The 11,549-nt window shown below is 39.1% G+C and overlaps 1 protein-coding gene across 1 annotated transcript in view; it reads right to left on the bottom strand.

The window, feature by feature from the left end:
- The window catches only part of SUCLA2 (succinate-CoA ligase, ADP-forming, beta subunit), a 22,526-nt gene extending 12,708 nt beyond the window's left edge, over positions 1-9,818 (bottom strand). Inside the window, exon 1 of the mRNA XM_009879612.1 lies at positions 9,639-9,818. Coding sequence (XP_009877914.1) covers positions 9,639-9,729 — 91 coding nt within the window. The 5' untranslated portion in view covers positions 9,730-9,818. The remainder of the gene's footprint in view (positions 1-9,638) is intronic.
- Positions 9,819-11,549: the final 1,731 nt, after the last annotated feature.

Here is an 11,549-nt window from a genome sequence, read left to right as displayed (position 1 = left end):
TTTTCATCTCCTACACTAAGTCCAGAAGGTAAAAGCTGCTTCAACAGAGTTTTCAGGAAAGCCATGAAGCTCACCCAGAGGCACCTTCTTTGTAGGAATTACTCCTCCTAGCAATAAAGACCGAAATCTGAATAAGTCAGAACCAGATGCCAACTAAACCTCTAGTAGATCTCACCTGGAACATTATGTTTAGCTCTGGACATGTTCATAAAAGTAATTTTCAATGGAAAAGCCTGGTTACTAGGATGATCACTGAAATTAAGAGTTTCCCTTAGAAGAAGAGACTAAAAGAGCCTGGCACTTTAGATCTATCAAAGGAGAACAAAGCAAGAACATGATTACAGTCTTCAGCCATACCTGGTGAGGGACAGAGCAAGAACACACAACTACACGTACATCATAGAATCCATTTCCTGCCCTACACCAGGCAAAACCAAAGCCACCTACCAAGGGAAGTCAGTTTTAAAAAGGTGCAAGGAAAAAAGACCCTTCTTTACACAGAAGATGGTGAAGCCTGCCAACAGGCATGAAGGAAAAACAGGAGATTCAAAAGGAACTGGGCAGAGATGTTCCCTCTGATACTCCTAAGAAAAAAATTATGAATGCTGGGAGGAAATGAGGGGTATGAACTGCAAAAAAATAGCCAGGCTAACAATCTCCTTTGCATGTTCTTTTGCCACCGTGAGAGGCACAGTATTGAGCTAGATGCACCACTGCCCTGATCCCATAGGATATTTCTTAAGAATTTAATTAATATGCATGATTACACTTTGGCAACATGCAAAGACATCCAAAAAAAGTGTGTAAGAAACAACTTTAAACTTTTCGCAATCAGTTTTGGCCATAACAAAAATGTTACTGGACTATCACTTATGCAAAAGTATGCACCAATTGTGACATTAAATGAGGAGGACATTAACGATTTGTAATTTGTTTTCCTACAGCACTGCAAGCAAACTAGCTGTTCAGTTGCATAAATGCATAACACTTCAAGGGTTATTTGACCAGCTATGTTTACAAGCTATTAACCTGCATAGATGTACCTGAAACAAAATTTAAGATAACACGTCTCAAGAAACCCTTAACTTAACCCATGCAGCAAATTTATTGTTCAACAAACATTTTTACCTACAGCTCCTATTTAAAGTGACCCTGAAACTAGAGGACAGAAACGTTTGGTCACACACCTCATCTGCAGCGTTACAGCTGCAGCACTATCACAAAATCTGACACAGTAGAGAACTGCTGATATGCAGTAACCCAAGAAAAAATTTAGAAACCAGCAGCTAACATAAGTTTTCTACTCAGTATTAACAGTTGTGCCCTTTCGTTTTGCTTATGCTGGTTTGAAATACTGCTAGGCTTTTGTTTCAATAAAAAAATAGCAGTTTCTGCCCTAGAGCAGGTATTCACATACAAAGTTAGGACAGTTTATGCCAGCCAACACTACACCACAGCAGCAGTCCCATCTTGCCTCCTGTCCTCAGCTTTTCACTCCAGTCTCTTTTTTGTGTGCCAGCACAAGCATTTGTGCAACCATGCCTTGAAGGATATCAGAAGAGTGGCTCCGCTGAAGGCAAAAGCTAATCCAGCGGATAGTACTTTTGCAAGCCTGTGCGCCGTGTGACAAGCACATGCACAGGGACACTGAAGTGAGCAGGACAGAAAGCAGGACATCTGCTTTCAGCAGCGGTAACAAACTGTAAAGCCTTAACACAGGGCATTAGAATAAAACAACAAGCCTTTAGAACAGTTAACAAGCTACAGACCAATGCACAAAACTCAGAACAAGCATTTGTTAAGAGCTACATTTCCATATTAACGGCAGTTAGCAGTAAAAGACCTATCTAAGTAAAACAGCCTGAAAAGAATCAGGAAATGTTTAGAAAATAAACAGTAGATACCAATGAGAACAGGTGCCTGAAATCAGCAGAACACCAAGTTATCATCTGTCTATCTGTTCAGGACAAAAAAAGTCTACACAGTACTACTACTACAGGTTTCACCTTCAGCAATGGTTTATTACCTAGACAGTGAAAGACTAATACAGCCAGGAAACAGCCCTATCTTCATTTCTAGCAATACTAATATTTATTTATTGGAAGGAATAATTTCTGATTATTCCTAAGCTTTCAAACTGGGAGAAAGGTCTCTTTCTCCTTGCATGTATGCATTAATCTATGCAAAATACAATCTTATGATAAGCTTATTAAAAGGCAAAAAGGCTTGTTGTTCCATTGTATCTCTGAAGTTTTCTGTGCAAGTAGAAAGTCTGATGATTAGGGCAGACAAACTTTATTAAAATGTTCTGCTTTACAAGTTTCCATTCCTACTTTTGTCAAATCTCTTTAATTGCCACTTTTCTGCCCAATATTGCTTGTAGTAGCAGTACTGGTTTCCACATATTATAAACACCTTCATGATAACTCACAGAATTCACAGAATTCACAGAATTGTTAGGGTTGGAAGGGACCTCTGGAGATCATCTAGTCAAGAAAGGTGCTCCAGTCCCCTAAAGAAAGGTGCTCCAGTCCCCTAAAGAAAGGTGCTCCAGTCCCCTAAAGAAAGGTGCTCCAGTCCCCTAAAGAAAGGTGCTCCAGTCCCCTAAAGAAAGGTGCTCCAGTCCCCTAAAGAAAGGTGCTCCAGTCCCCTAAAGAAAGGTGCTCCAGTCCCCTAAAGAAAGGTGCTCCAGTCCCCTAAAGAAAGGTGCTCCAGTCCCCTAAAGAAAGGTGCTCCAGTCCCCTAAAGAAAGGTGCTCCAGTCCCCTAAAGAAAGGTGCTCCAGTCCCCTAAAGAAAGGTGCTCCAGTCCCCTAAAGAAAGGTGCTCCAGTCCCCTAAAGAAAGGTGCTCCAGTCCCCTAAAGAAAGGTGCTCCAGTCCCCTAAAGAAAGGTGCTCCAGTCCCCTAAAGAAAGGTGCTCCAGTCCCCTAAAGAAAGGTGCTCCAGTCCCCTAAAGAAAGGTGCTCCAGTCCCCTAAAGAAAGGTGCTCCAGTCCCCTAAAGAAAGGTGCTCCAGTCCCCTAAAGAAAGGTGCTCCAGTCCCCTAAAGAAAGGTGCTCCAGTCCCCTAAAGAAAGGTGCTCCAGTCCCCTAAAGAAAGGTGCTCCAGTCCCCTAAAGAAAGGTGCTCCAGTCCCCTAAAGAAAGGTGCTCCAGTCCCCTAAAGAAAGGTGCTCCAGTCCCCTAAAGAAAGGTGCTCCAGTCCCCTAAAGAAAGGTGCTCCAGTCCCCTAAAGAAAGGTGCTCCAGTCCCCTAAAGAAAGGTGCTCCAGTCCCCTAAAGAAAGGTGCTCCAGTCCCCTAAAGAAAGGTGCTCCAGTCCCCTAAAGAAAGGTGCTCCAGTCCCCTAAAGAAAGGTGCTCCAGTCCCCTAAAGAAAGGTGCTCCAGTCCCCTAAAGAAAGGTGCTCCAGTCCCCTAAAGAAAGGTGCTCCAGTCCCCTAAAGAAAGGTGCTCCAGTCCCCTAAAGAAAGGTGCTCCAGTCCCCTAAAGAAAGGTGCTCCAGTCCCCTAAAGAAAGGTGCTCCAGTCCCCTAAAGAAAGGTGCTCCAGTCCCCTAAAGAAAGGTGCTCCAGTCCCCTAAAGAAAGGTGCTCCAGTCCCCTAAAGAAAGGTGCTCCAGTCCCCTAAAGAAAGGTGCTCCAGTCCCCTAAAGAAAGGTGCTCCAGTCCCCTAATAACTATGCAAGTCCAATGTGTTCTGACAAAATAGTCAACAGTAAAAGGTTAACAACACAAGTGCCAACCAAGTTCTCAACTACCATTCAACTGCAAACTTACCCTGGGAGAGAGACAGAGACCCACAACTTTTGCTTGAGTTACTCTGCATTTAAAAGTTTTTAGTTCCAGAAAGAGTATCCCTCAATTTATAATATTTTTTTTTCTTGTTGCACAGATATAACAAAAACTCTAAGTTTAAACAATATAGCTGTATTTACTGGAATTAGGGAGGGAAAAGAAGGGCTTTTAACTAACCATGTATTATCAAAAGAATCCTCAACATAAAGAGTATGCTGACCCTAACTGCCAACACGGGCAGAGAATGTCTTCAGAGTATACTATCTGTGTTTTGTTAGTAAGTATAGTTAGTTAGAATTTAACTTCAAAATTACATTTTTTCAGCATCTGAAACTTTGGAGTGTTAGAAGTAGTATTCTATGTAAATCAAAAGTATGACTACTGAAATAATTACGTGCCAGGAATGTTCATACTTTCACTGAATGGACCATATCAGTCAAGAGAGCGAACAAGGTATTTTGCTATTACAAAATATTATTTTCTACACATATACTTCCTGACATTAATCAACTGCATCGAGTTTTTCATAAACTCACAAGATAGGTTTGGTTTTGGCAATAGGTTAAGTTAATGAATTAAAATAGAGTGGTCAAAATTTGAATCTGCTGGTTAGAAAAGTTACTGGAATTAGTGAATTATTATCAACAGCATGCTTTGATATTAGAACTTCAAAGGAGTGAAGTGTTATAGAAGAAAGCAAAGGCTGAAGCAAAATGTAAGCTTCAGAGGCCAAAAAAGTATTATCTGCCAGAATTCAAGTAAATGTTTGGTTTCTAGACTTCTACTGCTGGTTATCTGGAGATTTTGACCAGGTAAGCAGGAACACAGTTGGAAAAAAAACCTACTTAACACTGACCACTACAGCAGGGATTTTTTAACACCTGGAGGGTTTCTGCACAAGTTTGCCACCTTAGATCATCATCCGTGTCCTACAGCATCTGAATAAACACTCTGGAGCTCCAGACTCTACAGACAACCTAAAAGACATCAGTTAACATAGTCAAGCAGATAATTCACAAACAGGGAAAACTGATAAAGGCGAAACAACCAAGTATTAGGAACAAAAACAACACGTGGGTTTTCAGTATAACACAGAAGAAAGAAAGAAAAAAAAAAAAAACCAACTTAATCACAGACTACCAGGGAAGGTGTGATATACACTAAGGAGAAAACCACCCCAGCTTTTGTGCCACAGTGTCTGGAATACCTATTCTTTTGAAGACCTAATAAAGAAAAAGCTAGCACTTTACCTAAGAAAATCATTGCACACATTGTACTAAACTTTGGTTTCTGGCTAAATCAAAGCTGAGATTAATAAATCTATTTATAATTTTAACCAGGTTTACACATTACTTTTTTTTTTTTAAACAGATACAGGTTGTATATTTAAGCAATAGACAGAAAAATAAAATAATAACACTGAAAAGAACTTAAAAAGTCTGAAAAGAAACATCTATTAATCACAGAACTGTCTGCAGGAATACAGCCAAGCCGATTACTTGAGTCATTCTGTAGAAAGCATACCAAAAAAGATCATTCCTTATAAACCACATTGATAAGGAGATGGACTAGATCTCTTAAACTGCAATAGCAAAAGTAGCAGCATATTCCATTGCTTTCAGTCTCCTTTCGAGAACTGGTGCAGAAAGGTGAAAAGTTATACACTCAGTTTTCTCAATACCTCCTATTCTGTACAGCTTTTTATTTTACTAAAATTTGACAATCTGCCATGAGCATAAAGCCGTGGGATTCACTATCTTAAAATCATACAAAACTACTGGAACACAAAAGCTGCTTCAAGACATTAATCACTTCAGAAGTCTTACCTCTCAAATCATCATGAATAGAAACATATGCTATAAAAGAAAAGCAGACATACAATACAACACTCCCTTCCACACAACTGTTAATAGAGGAAAGTGTCAGAAAGCATCAAAACTTCAGTTGCAGCAATACGTACACTTTCATAGGTGCTGTCTCAACACACAGCAGTACTACACATTTCACAGACCGTGTTCTGCTGAGCTATCTGCTATCACACTGATGAAACACCTGTTCCTCAAGAAATAGTCTTTAGGTTCATTAGTCATGTTCTTGATAACAAATGCGTATCAGCTTCTGAATCAGCACAGGTCACAGTGCTAGCTGGAATGTACGCATAGGCTAAAAGTAAACCATAAACTTAGAGGCAATCACCAAGACATACTGCAGCCCCTTATCAACACTCTGGAACAGAACTTACTCAGCTCGCTATTTCAAAATTTAAGTGAGACGTTCATGTAACATATGAAAAGCCACATATTGCAAAGCCCACAAGTAACTACTTTTTCTTTTCATTTGTTTTTGTTTTTTTTTTTTAAATCAATAAAGTCTTTAAAGACCTCATCATACACAAGTCCTCTCAGCTCTGAGTAGAATGCATTCTTTAAGTGGCATAAATGAGATCTGGAGGTCTTGAATGGAGACAGTGAACTACTGGAAGAAAAGTAAGTGAGTAGTGACATCTACAGGAGGTCCAAATCTACTCCCAGGGACTGAATTACTCAGTAGTAGTTATTTTAAAACCATAACAGTTACATGAACCAGTATGTGATAACAAATTACTTGATACGAGATGGAGGGGTCTTTATAGGGGAAAAGCTGCTTGTGGTAAGTAATAAATTCTAATGATGACTCTCAACAGCCAGACAAATATGTAAAGAAAAAGCTTTATGCAAACCAATGCTGTAATAATTACAACGACCAACCTTCCCATGACACAACAGAAAAGTTTTTTAAAAAATAGAAGCAAAACAATAATTGGTTGCAGAATCCAGCTAGAACAGAAATCTGAGGTGAGAATAGCACTTTAAGAAATCTGATAGCTGCAACAGAAATCAAATTATTAAAAAAGGCAAAAAAAGTTAAGTTTTTTTTTTCCTTAAGACTCAAACTGTAAGTGATCTGTCATCATTACTCAAAAGTTGCTCACAGCATCTAATTTCATCTCAGTTTCCTTTAAAAATGCAAGAAAAACATTCTAGGGAAGAAAAAATGCAAGCTCAAATACTGTATTTTATTCACATACATTTCAAAATTACTCCACATGTAGGTAAACAATTTAGTCTCTTTAGGACACTTTGGTCTTTAGCAGAAAAAAATATTTAGTACAAAAAAGACTGGGAGGGTGGAGAGTAAGCAACCTTTCTGGCTTCCAGACTATTTCATCTAACTTCAGACCTCAAGATAACTAGGCTCTAAAACAAACTGCAACATCTGTATACCTCAGCTTGATTCTACCACACACTAGCTACCTTGCAGTGATAAAAATCCTCAGTATGATTAAGCTTTGGCTTTGTTCATACAACTGGGTTGCACTGATTTAGCTACAGCCACAGCTAAACTATGAAAATCTCTGTTAATGAGAAGGTTGTATTTGCCATACATTGGAATAAAAAGTTACCCATTTCTAACTGAAGGGAGGTATTTGCAAAAGAAAAGAAATCCAATGCCAAACTCAAGTTTACAGAGAGCAGGTTTCTGACTAAAGGTTATCAGGGTCATGTGGATCAGCACTAGGGAGACAGAGCAAGCAGCATTACCAGCTATCGTTGTAATGGTTTAGACAAACATTTGAAACACCAGTTTCACACATAAAAAGAAGCAAAAGATAATATCTACCAGCAACAACTCTTACACAACAAAAATAAACAATGAGCAGGTCGACAAAAAAATGTGACTTTTTTTTTTTTCATTCTGCTCAAGATTTCATTTGTTTGGCTTTTTTTAAGTACATACTAAATGAAAACTAGTGGAGAAATGGCTACAATAACAAAGAAATCCAAAACACTGGAGCAAAGGATAATCTGTCACCATTCAGAATAAGTTCTGGACAATGAGCAATGCCTCAAAAACTCAAGTTCCTCCTTTTGGAAAGTCTTCCCTTCCTCATTTCAAGTACCAAAGAAAGCCATAGGGTCAAATACACACCAGCTTAAACAAACTATACTGCTGACAATCAGAAGCCCTGAATTCCTTTATTCTAGCTAACTAAGGATGATAACTCATACATTTCGCAACTTCTTTTTTCTGACCCCCAAGATAGTGCACAGGGTCACATACTCCACCGCAACTTCTTTTTTCTGACCCCCAAGAGAGTGCACAGGGTCTCCAGATAAAAGGCATACCTATGACATCACAGAGCTATAAACCAGCAGTCAGACACACCTACTTTGCTGCAGGACTCCTCTCTCTGAACAAGGAACAAAACAAAGGAATCCTGACCTTCGAGTTTCCCTACTGTCTATCAAACAGCCATAGGCAAAGGTTGTCTCATTGCCACTAGCCAGAGGTCTGTACAGATACTGATGTAAGCAAAAGGATATGCCTGACTTGTGAAGTTTAGATCACGCTACAAGCTCACCCTTAAAAGAAGGTGAGGTTCTAAATTTTAAACCATTGTCAGAACAGAAGTAGTTTAACACTTTTCTTTCATACTAATGAAGTCACAATTTTGTATCATTTACTCTCTAATGGGAACAAGCCAAAGAAGGCAGGCAGACGATACCTGAATTTCTGTGACATCAGCTCTGAAGGAAAAGCAGTTTTTTCAATTCCCTTCTACACTACAAAGCAGCATAAGTTGCTCTAGAAAAAAAATTACCTTTCTCAGATCTCATTTCTTGCATTAAATCTACATGAAACTGAAATAAATCTAACAAAACCTATAACCCTAGTAATTACTACAAATATATCCATTTGGAGGTGAACAGAGATTTAGGCATTTGCATGAGAGTGGAATAAGACAAGCAATGTCCTTCATTGAAAATGTGTGACAAGTCTACTACATTTTTTCCAGGAAGAGAAAAAGCTTTAAATTAAAAAAAAAAAAAAAGGTCAGTATTAATGCCTCAAACGATAGAAGCTGAGTTCTGTATTACATCCAAATTAAAGCAAAAAATTTTACCAAGACTCATAGTAGGTAAAGTGGCAAATTAATATGCAGGATCAAGTCCAAAATTAAAGCCCAACTCTAAACAAAACATTTAAGCACCAGGCAAAGGAGATTGGATGCTTTTTTATCAACAAGCCATGAATTTTGCATATAAGTACAAGCCATGAAAGTCGTCCCCTCCTGCATGAAGTAGTTGCATTCTGCCAGAATGGCACATTCAAAAAGGAATAGGATTTTACTCTTCTTCTGCAACCTAAAGGTAAGTATGCTTTGCATCTTCTGTTCTATATGAGATCTTGGACTACAGAAACCTTACATGCCACCACCACTGAAGCTCTTCACGCAAGATTTCCTCCAAGCTTGCTTGACAGCAAAAAGAAATCCACGATTTGCACAAAGTAGAGTCTGTTACTTATCTCAAAGAAGTTTAGGTAGTTGTATTAGCCTAGGCTAATACAATTTGTAACTGCCCCATTCCGTCTAAACAAGACTCACAAGTTACAGGAAAAGTATCTGCAGCATTTGGGTTACAGGAATGATGGTGCCTGAAATATATGTTCACAGCATTTAACAGAAGAAGGATCAAGTCCTTCCCCACTGGAATTTCAGGGACACAGTTTAGCTTCATAAACAAGTCTCAATACACAACTGAGAGAGTCTTTAAAACTAGGTCACTTAACTGATTTCACTGTGTGCTTGTGCACTGAACAATCTTAACCATTAGTAAACACGAAATTAAGAAAATGTCAGCTCCAAAGTAAATACCTAAATCTACAAGTTGCTTCACAGAAAAGGCTCTCTTAAAGAGAAGGTATATTCAGAACTCCAAGAAATGTCTTACCAGGAAAGACAGAAAAAGTAGTAACACCTTGTATCAATCCCATGCCTATATTGTATATGTTCCCTTTAATATTATACCTATTTCTTTTGCTATTTTGTAAGCTTCGTCTGGTGTCCTGGCAACTAGTCCGTGTGGAACAGAAATGCCAGCCTCCTGCAACAGTCCCATGCTCAAGTATTCATGTAGCGACAGCCTCCTCTGTTGCTGTTGTTGCACCTGAAATCCATGATTACTGAGTATTCCTGGACCTCCACCAAGTACCTGAAGGAAAAGAACACAAGAAAAAAAAAACCAAAAAGGGAAAAAAAAAGAACAAAGAACATGACTGTGTTGTGAAAAACTCCCCTCCCTCTCTGTTTAAGTTAAAAAAAAAAAAAAGTCTACATGTTAAACAGGTCTGGTATTGGGTTTTGTGAGGTTTTGTTGGGGCAGCAGGAAGGAGCTGGTGAAACTGCTAGCGCTGACAAGGACCAACAGGGTTAAAACACCCTGGAGTATTTAGTTGGTATTTAAGTACTTTAAGGAACATATCTGTAGGGAGAAGAACCTTGAGGAATTTTGGAAGCATAAGAGAACAGAGAAAAGCATATAGAATAGGTTCATTCAAAAGCTTTGGTAGATTGCTTCTGTCTACCAAACTAAACCCTGGGAAGGAGGAGCAGCAGAAACTAAGTTACCCCACCTTCAGTGGTTGTACATGGTGAATTTAATTTGCTACAGAACAGATTATTCAGCCTTCATATGACTATAGTCAAAGAGCTAGAAAAACTAGCTATGACCCGTCTCAAACATCTACACTGAATCAGAGCATTGCCAAAAGTGCAAAATAACTTTAACATTTCAAATATCAAGTAAAATATAACGTGCGTATTATTCAATCCAGGAAGTTCCAGTGTGGAATGAGTCTTAATTTCATCTGCAAAATTGATGCACAGAACTCCAAGAATTTCTGATACATATTTTGTATAAAGTAATTCAGGGAGAAACTGATTTTGATTATAAAATATCAGAAGTGGTACAGATCAATGCCCTTTTAAAAAGAACAGCTACCCATGGACTTTTACAACAACATAGATTTCCAAAGGGTACATTGTAAAGTAAATGTATTTCATAACAAGAAAATTACCAGCAACAAAAGTGAAAAAAAAAAGTTTGGTGCATTTTTTATATTTCATTACATAGGGACAAGACCTTAATTTTATACACACATGAAACAGTAAACCTATTGAATTCAGCTAGTCCATGAACACAGATTAGCACTGAAAGATTCAAGGTAAAACTACAAAGACTACAAAACAAACCTAGAGACAAACAAAATTTTGCATTTATTTTTATTTTTTCAGTATGACCATTGGCACAAGTACCACAAAAATCATTCTGTATTAGGAGGTTTCTAATAGACTGCATTTTTAAGGTTTTGTTTCATTTTAAGTAAAGTAAGCATGCAGACAACGCACGAGCTTTACTACGGCATTTCAAGCCAGCGAATCCACAGAGCCTATTTAATCTCGCAAGGATTCCTTCTGCAAACAGGAGGCCCCTTCCTTGGCGTGAGACCCAAGGGAAAGGTGCTGACCGCTGTAGCTGCCGTTTCTGGCACTGACCGACCAGCCGGGCCATGGGAGGCTCTGCGTAACATGAGAGGGGAACTCAAAGCGACCTTCCTCCATACGTAGGAGAAGAAAGTCGTACGGAGAGTTACGCACTTCAGACTCCCTACTTCTTCCGTTTGCACTGCTTTCCAGGGGTTCTGCTGTCAAAAACAAGCCCATACCCCGAAAAGCCATTCACAGGAAACAAGAGCAAAGACTGGGCAGATGCAAGCAGGAAAAAGCGTTTACTGGCACAACCCGACCCCTCGTATGAGTAAGGTGACAGCACAGATGGAAACATTGGGATTTCCAAGCAAGTTATGTGAGTGGGTCTGCAAAAGAAGGAAAAGCGAACCAAGCCGAGAAGATGTGCCGCAAGCAACACCACCAGCTGCG

This window comes from Charadrius vociferus, unplaced genomic scaffold (genome assembly GCF_000708025.1).
Source record: "Charadrius vociferus isolate BGI_N301 unplaced genomic scaffold, ASM70802v2 scaffold482, whole genome shotgun sequence".
Lineage (NCBI taxonomy): Eukaryota > Metazoa > Chordata > Aves > Charadriiformes > Charadriidae > Charadrius > Charadrius vociferus.
The sequence above is the reverse complement of the archived record's forward strand: the minus strand, read 5'-3'. Positions and strand labels throughout refer to the sequence as shown.